The sequence below is a fragment of the Anabrus simplex genome, chromosome 3 (assembly GCF_040414725.1).
Source record: "Anabrus simplex isolate iqAnaSimp1 chromosome 3, ASM4041472v1, whole genome shotgun sequence".
In the NCBI taxonomy this organism is placed as follows: Eukaryota; Metazoa; Arthropoda; class Insecta; order Orthoptera; family Tettigoniidae; genus Anabrus; species Anabrus simplex.
The window spans coordinates 397,532,986-397,547,840 of record NC_090267.1 but is presented as its reverse complement, the minus strand read 5'-3'; the positions used below and the strand labels follow the sequence as shown (position 1 = coordinate 397,547,840).

The 14,855-nt window shown below is 40.0% G+C and overlaps 1 protein-coding gene across 2 annotated transcripts in view; it reads right to left on the bottom strand.

Moving 5' to 3' along the window:
* sim (single-minded) overlaps positions 1-14,855 on the bottom strand; it is a 434,059-nt gene that overhangs the window by 52,950 nt on the left and 366,254 nt on the right. For both annotated transcript variants that reach the window (XM_067144541.2, XM_067144542.2), the window contains exon 6: positions 5,091-5,176. In XM_067144541.2, coding sequence (XP_067000642.1) covers positions 5,091-5,176 — 86 coding nt within the window. The remainder of the gene's footprint in view (positions 1-5,090; positions 5,177-14,855) is intronic.

Sequence of the window (14,855 nt, the reverse complement as noted above, 5' to 3'; positions counted from 1 at the left end):
GCTGCTTTCGACGAATACTCCTACCCTACGTAGCCTATCTATCTTCTAATTTTCGTTTCCTTTCCTCATTCCACGGAATTAGTACCCGTTCTGGTTCCCTACTTGAAATTGCACAAAATAGAACGAATTCTTACAATCATTCTTTTCTAGTTACTGCATCGAGACTCTAGAATGCACTCCCAATGGACATTGGGCACTTTTCTTCCTCTCATTCAAATCTGCCTGCCAAAGTTTTTTCTGGGCACATATAACTAAGTTATGCAAGTCAGCGTGAGTATGTTGTGTGAATGGGTTTTCTTTTATCTATTATGCACTCAGTCATTATTATTGTTATTGTGTTGTTTGAGTCATTACTTCATAGACTGGTTCGATGCAGCTGTCCATATCACCCTATCGTGTGCTAACCTTTTCATTTCTACGTAACTGCCCAAATCTGCTTATCATATTCATATTTTGGTCTACCTCTACCATTCTATCTACTAAACTTCTCTCAAAAATCAATTGAAGAAGTCCTACGTTTTGTAAGATGTGTCCTATCATTCTATCTTTTCTTCTCGTCAAATTTAGCCAAATCGATCTCCTCAGCAATTCGATTCAGTATCTCTTCCTTCGTGATTCAATCTATCTATCTCACCTTGAGCATTCTTCTGTAATAACACATTTCTAAAGGTTATTTTATCTTTATTTATGAACTAGTTATCGTCCATGCTTCACTTCCATACAGTTCCACGCTCCAGACGAAAGTCCTCAAAAATATCTTTCTAATTCCTATATTAAAGTTCGAAGTGAGCAAATTTCTTTTCTTAAGAGAGACCTTCCTTGCTTGTGCTAGTCTGCATTTTATGTTCTCCTTACTTCTGCAATTGTTAGCTCTTTTACTAGCCAAGTAATAATATTCATCTACTTCCTTTAAGACTCCAAATCCTTCCTATTTCATTCGACTGCACTCCATTGCTTTTGTTTTGGACTTATTTATTTTCATCTTGCACTCCTTACCCAAGACTCCATCCATACCATTCAGCAATTTCTCCAGATTTTTTGCAGTCTCAGATATTGTTATTAGGGGCTGCCTGGCCGAGGCGGTAAAGGCGTGCTCGGTTCGCCCGGAAGGACGTGGGTTCGAATCCCCGTCAGGAAGTCGTAAAATTTAAGAAACGAGGTTTCCACTTCCGGAGGTGCATATGGCCCTGAGGTTCAATCAGCCTACGCCAAAAATGAGTACCAGGTTAATTCCTGGGGGCAAAGGTGGCCGGGCGTAGAGTCAACCACTCTACCTCGTCACGTGCCGAGGTTAACAATGGTGGAAGCCTTTACCTTCCACTCCTCCAAGGGCCTTCATGGCCTGTACGGAGGTGACTTTGCTTTGCTATTATTGTTATTATTGTCATTGTTATAACTCTTATTGCCTTACTAATTTGTAACCTGGTCTTAGCGTATCTATCCCTAGTATATACTTTTTATACAATTACTATGTCTTGCTTTTATGTTTAAATTTTAAAATTCTATTATTGAAAGTGGTTAAGTGTAAGAGAGGGCCGTGAACCCTAACTTCGCCACAAATGTAAGTCTAGAGCAAATGAATAAATACTATATCTGATTGAGAAAGTGGATTTTCTGTGCATGACTGGAATACAGACTGCTACATGAACCAGCTCTAGTTCATCATGTCGATGACAGAATGATTTAAAGCCTCGTTATCTGTTGCTCAGTGAATGGAGATTTTGCACCTGATATTTGTTGGCCGAACACTGTAATATTGATGTGCGAAGTGTGGAGAGTTACGCAGTCATTAGAGTTGGGTAAACAGCCTGTCGAGCAGAGAGTGAGGACATCAATATCGGAATGGATCGATCATTATATACTAATGTAACTGCCATGAGGAGGGGTGTCGAAAATAGAGCATGTATCTTCATAACGCGGGCGAGGCTATCTCACTGGAAGCAAATTTTATAGTCTGCAATTCTTTACAGAAGTCCAGGTCCATGTCATGCGAGATATACCTGTGTGTTTATTCTGGTATAGGCTAGAGTAAGTTTATTGCTATCAGCTTCTTTCTTTCCTATCCCATCGTCGCCATAAGACCTATCTGTGTCGGTGCGACGTAAAGCCACTGGCAAAAAAATAATAGCGTAGTGGACTAGCTAATGACTTTCCGCCCGAATGGCTGAGGTTCGAATCTCAGTCCATCCTGCGTATTAATTTTCACCTAAAATAATCACGTGGCGTCAGGAAGGGCATCCGGCCTTAAACCTCTGGTCAAAACCAAAATGAGATGGGTGGCTCCAGCAACCCTGAAAATATTTGGGAAAACTGAAGAAATTTGATTAGTCTCATATTTGGCTATGTCGCCCTGAAAGTATTTGAAGTATGAGCGATGCTAGTGATGCCATTCTTTATACAGCTAGTCTTTACAATGAATGGTATAAGAGTGTCACTCAGAGAGTGAGTCAGTGTGAGCATTTCAGTGAGCTTGCCAGACTGATAGACAATAGCACCGTCTGGCTCAGTGGGGGAAGCAACGGGATACTACCTCACACTTCATTTCCCTAGTTCACCTCTTTATGGACACCTAGGCTATCACAGTTGATGATGGAGATATTGGGGATCTAATCTGCCTTTGGTCTGAAGACTTGGCCTAAATACATTAATACATACATAGATAGGCCTCTACATGGATACAATTACTTGTATTTATTATTATTATTATTATTATTATTATTATTATTATTATTATTATTATTATTATTATTATTATTATTATTAAAATACATCGCAATTGGGAAATGTCCTGGTGGCAATGATCACCTACAAGATTGTGATAATAAATTAAAAACATAATTAAACAACAACAACAAGTGTACAACAAGCAATTCCATGGAAAGAAAATATTAAAAGAAATACTACTAGTTTAACATTCTAAATCCAGCATCATCATATAAAAATTAACATACAACTCAAGTATGACTTTTAGTGCTGCGAGTGTCCGAGGACATGTTCGGCTAGCCTGGTGCAGCCCTTGTAAGGCAGACCCTCCAACGAGGGTGGGCGGCATCTGCCACGTGAGGGGAACTGCGTGTTTATGTAGTGGAGGATAGTGTTTTGTGTGATGTATGAGTTGCAGGAATGTTGAACCGAACTGAACCGAAGGTGACTACGCTGACCATTCAGCCAAGAACCTGGACACATACATACAACTTGACAGATGATCAGATGATCAAGTCTTGTTTATAATGGTAAACGGGCAGAATTCTAAATAATCAGAAAATGATATTAGAGATGGATAAAATAAGCTAATTATCCCTAAAGGAATTTCTCGTCGTTAGGTTCTTAAATAACCGTGGCTCCTTTTATAAAAAAAGGAGATGACGGGCAAGGATATTACTTCAACGGGTTTGCCACGCAGCAAGCAGCAATCTTCGCATCCCAACGAATTCATGCGTTTTAGTAGCACTGCGGTTATTTTGTGTGTAATTCTTCCCAATATGTTTTTCACGTGTAGGCCTACTCCATGAAAGTGCAGAAGCAGCAGTTGTAGGCCACCTATCTCAACTTATATACACAAAATAATTATTGTAGTAATTGTATTACGGACAGTACAATAATGTGAAATATACCAGGTGGCCCACCAGCGCATTACTTCCTACTTATAAGTGTCCCGGTTGCACTAATGATGAATGGGATGCCTAATAACTGATTTTCACAGGGGCACTACTGCCTACAGGAAGGTGACATCAGGATATAAAGAGAACAACCGGACGGCTGCTCAGCCCTACCCGTCAAATGCACCCGCTTGCGTTAGTAAGCCTCGTTTTAGAACGCTGGTATTTGGTAGAGTACCACCACTACAGATGCTGCCAACATATCGACAATGGCTGGTGTGTTCATCAACGACGAATACACAGACATAATGGGTAATCTGGTCGGAATGCAGCCAAAACTCGTAGATGGTATACGCAAGAGCTTCTAAATATTCGCCTGTCTTGTATATACCTATTTCGTCAAACAAAGTTGAAATGAAAAGCTAATGGATCGTTCAAGACACAAACCACATACAAATAAATCATTGGTAGAATGGAATGTCTGTATGGGCATGAATAAATGAGTTATAATGCTTTATTTTCTGCATTTTGGCGTATTTACAAATTCGCTCTGTTACACAACATGCAGTGGCGCCGACTTTGGGGGCGGGAGCGAAAGGCGTTTTCTGCCCCTCTCTCAAAAAACTAATTTGGGGGGGGGGGCAGAGTGACATTTATCCCCCCCAAAATCCGTGGAATTTCGTAGTATTCGGAGGCTGCTAAGGCTATAAATCTGGAGAAGGTAGTAGATTGTTTTATATCAAGAAATGAAATTATAAAGCGGGCATTCCTCAAGAGAACTACATTTCCCAATGGAGACTGTTCAGGCAGTAGAGCTTTTCACATTACGTATCATGAAATGCATAATAGCAAGTTTTAATTTTTTTACTTGAGATAATTTTGATAGCTTTGTACATTAAACATTCCTTCAAAATATGTATTTATGAATCAAGTTCTACTTTTCTGCTTACTTGTGAATATTATTGAAACCTCCGCACATAAGACTCGTTCAAAAATGAATTTGAGAAACAAGCTCTATTATTGTTCTGTTTCTCTGTTTGTTTGTGAATGTTGGCACAATATAAGAATGTTTGGATTAATAGTTGTTCCACGTTTCACATGCCTGTGTTCATGTTAATCATGCCCCCCCCCCCCAATAATTACCCGAAGTCGCCGCGCCTGAGAACGTGTGTAGTAAAATGCCTGCCATTTGGTTCACATCCCAAATATAGCACGCTGTAGTGCTCCATTGTAAACCAGCGACTAGGCATCCCATTCGTCAACAGTGTATGCGGGACTCATACATAGAAAGTAAGGGGTTGGAGGGCCACCTGGTATACAAGGCAGACGATCAAACAAGTAATAGTAGTAGCAGTACTAGCAGTTAGTACAGCAAAATAAAGAAGGTGATTATTATTATTATTATTATTATTATTATTATTATTATTATTATTATTATTATTATTATTATTAATATTATTATTAATTACTGCAGTAGGCTAACCATCTTACCTTGTATCCACCGGTGGTCAGTCCCGCGTTCCTCTTGGCGAGTACACATTTCATCCGAAGGAAAAAGGCTCGTTCTATCTCAAATTCTGAAAAGAAGAAATATTAAAATAATATACAACTCTTTTCAGAACTGGTACGTGAACTAATTAAGGAAGCAAAAAGTTAATTTCTCTTTTTTCTATATATTTTCCTGAAAATATGCTTTATCTTGACTCCTCTCAACCGGAGAAAGCAATGCTCCACTAAATAACTAGCACCACGTTCATCTTTCACTTGCCATGAGATTATTTGTACTTCATAGGCATAAGTGTGTCTAGAAGCAGTACTGTACTACCTAACTAGAGTAAAAAAAGTTTTTCTACAATTTGTTTTACGCCACACCGACACAAGTAGGTTTTATGGTGACGATGGGATGGGATGGGAAAGCCCTACGAGTGGGAAGGTAGTGGCCGTGGCTTTAATTAAGGTACAGCCACAGCATTTGCCTGATATGAAAGTGGGAAACCATGGAAAATCATCTTCAGGGCTGCCGACATTAGGATTCGAACCCAATATCTCCAGGATGCAAGTTCACAGCTGCGTGACCGTACGGCCAACTCGCCCGGTAGAGAAAGCAAATTTTGGGTAAATATCAAATGAAGTAATGGACCCCGTAAATTTAAATGCTACACGAAAACCAAACGAGAAATATAATAATAATAATAATAATAATAATAATAATAATAATAATAATAATAATGCGTTTGTGTTTGTAACAAGAAAAATTAAGTTACGATATACATAAAATAATTAACACTAAATTATTAACAAGTACTAGTGTATTAGAACAGTGGCCGAAAAGTTTGGTCCCACTGAGTCTGCACACGCTTGGCCTTCAGTGTGGTGTGTACGGGTACGCAAGACATTCGCTACAAGTAAGAGACGTCCGCGACGTGGAGCGCCGGTGAGAGGAATGATGGATTTCTTTCTTGTAGCGTTTATCGTCACACCAACAAATACAGATTTTCGGTGGCACTGGGTAAAGCCTAGGGCTAGGAAAGCAGTGATCGTGACCTTAGTTAAGATGCAGCCCCGGTATTTGTCTGATGAGAAAGCAGTAAACTGCGGAAAACTATCGTCAACTTTGCGGGCGGTGGAACTTAAAGCTGGCACACCTACAACATAGCGAAATCTTTCAGCGGAATTCCGTATATTAGTGATGAATGAACACATTAATACAGAAAGAACTCAGTAAAATTTACAGGAATATTATATGGCTGTAGAGATTTTTCATCGTAAACATATCGCAACCCACGCAAATGAAAGTAATTTTGGCATTCTTTACAATTGTTTTCGGATATAACTATTTAGCTTTCTTCATTTGACCACTCCTCTTTTTACAAATTACAAACTGCCAAACCATGACATATATTTGGATATTTCCAGAGTATTGGCCCTAGATATTTTTCGAAAGCAATATATCGCCGCTGCGGTGCAAAAATCGCGAATGTGTCAATGCTTCCCTGAAGACTGCTCACGCCTCCCAGCCACATACTGAGTTGCAGTCCATCAGAACAATTTCGTTGTGTTCATTTTCCTGTGCTACAGTATAAAGGAAAATGAATCTTAAATAAAACATACTCTAACCTAACCGAACCCTATGGTACTACAGTCCTGAAGAGCCTTGGCCTACCAAGCGACCGCTGCTCGGACCGAAAACCTGCAGATTACGAGGTGTCGTGTGGTCAGCACGACGAATCCTCTCGGCCGTTCTTCTTGGCTTTCTAGACAGGGCCGCTATCTCACCGTCAGATAGCTCCTCAATCCTAATCACGTAGGCTGAGTGGACCTCGAACCAGCCCTCAGATCCAGGTAAAGATCCCTGACCTGGCCGGTAATCGAACCCGGGGCGTCCGGGTAAGAGGCAGGCACGCTACCCCTACATCGCAGGGCCAGCTACAACATACTTTAGGAGCGGGTGAATACGTCATACACTCATACATTCCTACAGTACGGTACACTAAGGTTCATTTTCTCTACACGTGCATAGGAAAATGAGCTCAACGAAAACTGTTCCGATGGACTGCATATCAAATGTGTGGCCGGGAGGCGTGACAAGTCTTGAGGAAAATGATAGATAAGAAGCAAATTGTTACATTCCCAGTTTTGGCACGATAGCGACGATATTTGTTTTATAAATCAGTTCCTCAATAATTTTTGCTTATCATTTACCCATAATAAATCGTTGTTTATTAGGAGTCATATTCTATGCATAGAGGCGTGACTTTTTCGCATTACTTTATGTACGATTTCGCGAAAACGGAACAATTTTTCGCGCTATTTATTGAAATAGGCCATGCCCCATCGCTTGAATTTCGCTTCAATAATCTTGTAAAATTATTCTTAAAAAGTCTCATTTGTGCGATTTGTGAATTATTTATGTGAAAGGTACATATACAAAGGGCAACAATATTGATAATCATTCACTATTCCTTACGTAATCTTGATTAGATCCGCCTCTGTGGTGTAGCAATTAGTGTGATTAGCTGCCACCCGAGGAGGCCCAGATTCGATTCCCGGCTCTGCCATGAAATCTGACAAGTGATAAGAGTGCTGGAACGGGGTTCACACAGCCTTGGGAGGTCAAATGAGTAGAGGGGTGTTTGATTGTCTCCTCAGCCATCCTCGAAGTGTTTTTCCGTGGTTTCCTACTTCTCCACCAGGCAAATGCCGGGATGGTATCTAACTTAAGGCCACGGCCGCTTCCTTCCCTCTTCCTTGTCTATCCCTTCCAATCTGTCCATCTCCTCACAAAGCATAGCAGATGAGGCCGCCTGGGCGGGGCACTGGTCCTCCTCTCCAGTTGTAATCCCGATCTTAAGTCACACGCTCTAGGACACTGCCCTTGATGCGGTAGAGGTGAGATCCCTCGCTGAGTCTAAGGGAAAAACTGACTCTGGAGTGTAAACTGATTAAGAAAGAAAGAAAGAAAGAAAGAAAGAAAGAAAGAAAGAAAGAAGGAAGGAAGGAAAGAAATCTTGATTAGGGCTTCATAAGGAAACATTACCATTTCACCATACATGTCCATAGCTGATACCTTTGTTTAACATATAGCCTACTTACTATCACGCTGTCTTTTAAGTGGGCTATGCAGCGAAAAAAAAAATTGTCCGACTCATTGGCTGAATGGTCAACGTTGTGGCCTTCGGTTCAGAGGGTCCGGGGTTCGATTCCCGGCCGGGTGGGGAATTTGAATGGCATCTGATTAATTCTTCTGTCCTGGGGATTGGGTGTTTGTTTCTGCCCCACAGTCATATTCAGACAATTCACTACACTACCAACCACCAGAAAAATACGTAATAGTGATTACATCTCTACATACTGGGTTAACTTCATGAAGAGTATCAGCCGTAAAACAACGCCAAATCCACATATGTGACACGGTTCTCATCCGTGATCCGACTGATGTGGGAAAGGTGATAGAAAAAGAAGATTTAGTGAATGAAAATGTGAAGCAAGTCGGAAGATTTCTCAGAATAATATTAAAACGAACAGATAATTGTGTCAAATTGAGAAATCCTTATTTTGTCTTCTGTTCCCCTCACACACGTAATACTGAAATACAATCACACGCGCGTTATTTTCCATGAATTTCGCTGGAGTTTAGCATTTATCGCAAAATAAGTACATTTCGACTTAAGACTTTCCTTGTCACTTTAATTCGCTGTAATTCACAAAAACGAAATTACTAATTTCTTAACCAGAATCAAATGATTCGTTAAGATATCTCAAAATCGCTTCAAAATATGTTTTGTCGCGTTTATCGTTAATGCGAAAAATCATGCCTCTATCTATGCATAATTTAGCACCTGAATAATTTTCCGGCTGTAATCAATTAAACTACTGCTTTTACCTCGCTCATGCACCTCTATGGTGAAGTGAACTTCACTGCAGGTCATAACAGGCTGGTGCTAGACATCAGGATTGTCAGCCCAACAGATGTCTGACAGAGATCCTGCCGGTCACTGTACAGTATTAGGAGATAAGTTAAGAAGGTGGGGGGCCACAAGTATCGACTATCAACAACCATCTTCAAATCAAGAAAATTGTACTAAATTTTAATTACAGTTATAAAACCCTTCGTCAAGTTCTCATTTCTCATTCTTTATGACTAGATTAGAATCAACGAGCTGAGCTAGAATAACACAGAGAGGCGGAAGCGCTGCCTAACTGAAGCTAATTGAACGAACGTCCACCATGGTTTCATGGTCATATAAGGAAAGGGGCGGGGCTTTCGAACGACGAAAACAGTTGAATATAGAATTATCTTCTTCTGCCGCTCTTCCCATACGCGAGACTTCGTGGGTGCGAACTGTCACACATATGTGAATTTGGCCCTGTTTTACGGCCGAATGTCCTTCCTGACGCCAACCCTATATGGAGGAATTTGATCAATATTGCCTGTTTCTGTAGTAGTTGGTAGTGTAGTATGTTGTCTGAATATGGATAGGACGGAATTTGCACACACGCAAACACCCAGTCGCCGATACAGAAGAATTAATCAGACGGGATTAAAATCCCCGACCCGGTCGGGAATAGAATCCGTGACCCTCTGAACCGAAGGCCTCAATGCTGACCATTCAGCCAAGGAGTCAGGCATACCCATTATAAAATCACTGGTGATAAATTAAAGCTCGTTAGCCGAAAGCTTAGAGCATTAATAATCATAGAGTGCGATTAACGCCACTTCATCCATGTTGCGGCGCGAGGTCAACATCACGATCAGCTGATTGTAGGGTAGTTCTAAAAGGATATAAGGAGAGTCGTCATACAGTAACATACGAACAGGCCACGAAATCTGAACAAGAGCGTTACCCTGCTTGATTGTTGTGGTTAAACGTAAGTCAAATTACAACAAAAACCGAGGACATAATTGAGTTTTTATGACGGAAATCCTTAAAGAGAAAGGGACCTGCAATAGGTCACAACCTCATTCTGACCATATTTCTAAACGTACTCTAGCCTCATGAATAACACTAGAATTGTTTAATGTAATTTTTTATTACAATGTAGGGGGCATATAATATTTTCCTATTGCCGTATCATACGTGGATTACTAGCTCAAAGGTAACTCTGAATGTTGTGCATTATGAACAGTAGTCCAATTTTAAATTTTAATGTGACTGACATCTATAATAAACACTTCATAAACAGCAGTAAAATACCGTATTTACCATGCTCGGTATACGTTTGACTATAATAGGCCTATATCAAACCAGGATGCCTAAGCACAAGACACACACAGTGACACATAGCCATCAGGACCATTATGAAGAAAAAAAGAGAAGGAACCCGAATATCAAACTTCAGTGAATTATAACACCACCAACAGATGAAAAAAAAAGCTCTCGAGGGCAAAAGATAAATAATCACTTTTCATAAGGCAAAAGGAAGCATAATCAATCACCATACATACGGAACACCTTACTTCGATTCGTGCAGCCGTACGGCGAGAATCTTTATCACTTCTTAAAATTTACGATGTTCTATGGCCCCGCACAATCTCCCTGTCACATCATCATATGATCTCGTACCAACTCGCTTTGTTTTGACAACTCAGAACATGGCTGCCCTTTATGAATTTGCCTCCGAAAGGAGCCACGATGTCAGATACAGGCCCTCTATGTTATTCTAGTTCCTTTGTTAGAATGCAAACTTACTGATGCTCTAGCCTGCACAACGGTTTTGCTATGAGTTTTGCATAACAATTAGGGGTACGGTCCATCAAAACCCCTAAAATTTATGTTACTCTCGCTACATTTCGGAAGAGTGAGCTAGACGACACGTGCTAAAAAACCAATGAGGCCGGGCGAGTTGGCCGTGCGGTTAGGGGCGCGCAGCTCTGAGCTTGCATCCCGGAGATAGTGGGTTCGAACCCCACTGTCGGCATCCCTGAAGATGGTTTTCTGTGGTTTCCCCATGTTCACACCAAGCAAATGCTGGGGCTGTACCTTAATTAAGGCTACGGCCACTTCCTTCCCACCCCTAGGCCTTTCCTATCCCATTGTCACCATAAGACCTATCTGTGTCGGTGCGACGTAAAACAACTTGTAGAAAGACAATCAAAGAAGTTCGCATTCTAACCTATTACTGCCTAAAATTCGGGATCTATTTATGACTATTCAAAAATAATTTGTTTTTTTACTACTGTTTTCAGAATCAGCGACGTAATTATTGTGGGAAAACCAGAGCATGCGACCTAGGCGCTAATTTAAGGTGTGTAATATTTGGTGAAATAATTGATCAGTTTGCTACAGTAAAAGCAAGACAACTGTTAATTTAATTTCGTTTTCTTCAGCTTTCTTTGAATTTAAAATCGAAGTATTTGACTTCCACAATTTTAACTAATTCTAATATTTGGAAGTGGCTCCAAGTTCTGGCTTACCTTTGGCACTATTTAATTTAGTTACGGCATTAATTAGAATTAATATTACTTTATTCGGTCTGAAGATGATTCCTTGATACCGAAACCTGTAACCTCTAACGTTCTAAACGTAGTGTTTACCTCCTAATCCAAACTAAAATGGATATCGAAGTACTGAGATGTATAAAGGTAGGTATAAAGATGAAAATTGACAGACACATTCGAAACTTAAAACGTGATACCAGATATCCGCAAAATCCCTAGCAAAACTGAAAATTCCCAATTGCTCTCCGTGGAGCCGAGTTGGGGTGTTCGAGATCGGGGCTCAGAACAGAAAAAGCACATGCAATTTTCATCCTATGGGAAACTCCGTTATTTCCGAAGGGATACGGTTTGTTGAAATCATGTTCTCAGGAAAAGACTACTTGTATTGACACTTAAATAAATAAATTAAATAAATAAATAAATAAATAAATAAATAAATAAATAAATAAATAAATAAATGTTAAATACATCTATCTTTAACCTCAATCCGAAGATTGTCTGGCAGCAAACTTTCCTATCGTTGCACTACTTTCGGTACATGCTCCAACAGCGGCACGAAAGGCGCGCCAGAGACACTACTAATGGCAGTCCACCGGGCTGAGTGGCTCGGGCGGTTGAGGCGCTGGCCTTCTGATCCCATTTGGCAGGTTCGATCCTGGCTCAGTCTGGTGACATTTGAAGATGCTCAAAAAACGTCATCCTCGTGTCGGTAGATTTACTGACACGTAAAAGAACTCCTGCGGGACTAAATTCTGGCACCTCGGCGTCTCGGAAAATCGTAAAGTAGTTACTGGGACGTAAAGCAAATAACATTATTATTATTATTATTATTATTATTATTATTATTATTATTATTATTACTAACAGCAATCCAAGGTGCTTGAAAACAACAAGCACTAAATGTACTGACAGAGATCTGTTTTAACTGACCAGACAATCTTGGCAAATGTCCTGATATTGTTCTTCTCAATATGGGTAGCAAAATGGCCCATTTGATAAGGCATTGCTCTCCCCCTGACCCACTATATTCAAACCATCCAAGTGGAGAATAGATGAAAAAGATGGGGAGATTAAACCGCACAAGAGTGATACCCGTGGCGACAGGTATCGTCCCAAAAGCGCTGGCAGCAGGCATGGAAGAACTAGGTATGAAGCATCTAACTGCAAGAATGCAGAGGGCTGTTTTGTTGAACAGGTGCCATGCAATCAGATTGTTTTTGTCACAACAATGATATATAGTCTACGAGACACTTGATTGTATAATCCGTATTTTGTATATTGAGTTACAACATATTTACATATTGTATGAGGAAATAAATAAACATAATTAATAAAATAATAATAATAATAATAATAATAATAATAATAATAATAATAATGTGCCTCCTTTCTTCTCATTTACTACATTTAAAAATCGAACTCTACAGATCAAAAACTCGGGACGAGACCGTGTGGAAATTCTCTTATAGAGTAATGCATTTCTATACTTTCATTGTCAGTAGTGCAGTGTTACAACGATGTACCAATTAAAATCTTAACTGGATGGAATATCGCCAATAACATGCTTCATCTTAGCCCATGACTCACATCGTATAAGGTGTATGTAATTCTTTTTGAAATGTATGTATGTATGTATGTATGTATGTATGTATGTATGTATGCATGAAGAGTGAGTATCAGGTTAATTACTGGGGGGCAAAGGCCTCCGAGCGAAGTGTTAACCGTTCTATTCGCGTTCACTTCATTTCATTAGTAACTAAAGCTTCTAAACATCCTAGGTTTTAGATTAGCTGAGGAAATGTCTGACGAAAATTCCTACCTTAAAATAAAACAATATGCATCTAAATATTTTACAAGTTGTACAATTTCGTCCAGATTTATATTAAGAGTTTCATAAAAAATTAAAGCACAGAAATAAATCCTCATTAGATTAAGTACAACTAAGCGTCGTTCATTTTAAAATATGACTGCTAAAGTGATTGTGAATATGCATGTTTTATTTTTATTACAGGGAATTAAATGAGTACGTTGCGCTGTTTGGGGTTAATAAACTTAAATTTCATTATCATGAGGCCGCAATTGGCCGATCACTTGCAGTTTACGCTTCACACTCGATATAACTCGTGCTACGGCTAATGTTCCGGAACGCCCAAGCCACCTCTGCTCGAGACGTTACGAGACATTTCTCTTTTTATTTCAGACAGTAACTACTACTATTTTATTTTTAAAAAGAATTTAAAGGCTGTTTGCTTTCAAGTGCCATTCCATACCACTAGCATGCATAAGATAACGGAGATTCATTTCATCCATGAAGTCATAAAGAATGTAAATACTGTACAAGGTTGCATTAAATCTAGATTTTAAAAAATAGATCGAGTAGGAAATATAGTAGCTCGTGCAACTGTAAGCTTGCATTTGTGAGAATGGTGAATTTGAATCCCAACGTCACTAACCCTGAAGATTGTACTCCATGGTTTCTCATTTTCACAACCAGATACACGACGATCATGTAAAACTACACTAGGGTGGTTACATTTAAACGAGTGGAGAAAACCCCCCAACTGACTGTCGTTTTCCACTTATTCTCTGCAAACAACCCCACCTATTTAACGTCCAATTTTAGGCTTTGTTTTCAAGAAATTAATACACATTTCAATATACACTCTAAACAGCACCGCATCGAACAAAATATACCGACATCCGCTCCTTGCTGATCAATGCTTCGGGGTTATGGAACTTTTTCTCGGTAGATATTGAGAGTTCCTCATCGTCTAGCACAGCCTGCCATAAATTCTTCAAGATTAGTGGCTAGTCTAGTGGCTTTACGACGCACTGACACAGGTAGGTCTTATGGGGACGACTTGAATGAATGAATGAATGAATGAATGAATGAATGAATGACAATGAATGGAATACGAATGAAGTGAAATATTATACTGTAAATTAAGTGTTCCTTCTGTTATCTCTTGTACGTTTAGCACTTTCATTTTTTATTATATTACATTTTTACCCGCCCGCCTCTGCCACAAAATTTGGTACGAGGGCTAGGACAGGGTCCATTCAGCCTCGAGAGGGGGTTTCGATTCCCACCTCAGCCATCCTGGAAGTGGTTTTCCATGGTTTCCCATCTCTCCTCCAGCAAAATGCCGGGATGGTACCTAACTTAAGGCAACGAGCGCTTCCTTCCTTCTTCCTTGTCTATCCCTTCCAATCATCCCTTCCCCCACAAGGCCCCTGTTCAGCATAGCAGATGAGGCCGCCTGGGCGAGGCATTGGTCCTCCTCCCTAGTTGTATCCCTCCGACCCACAGTTTCACG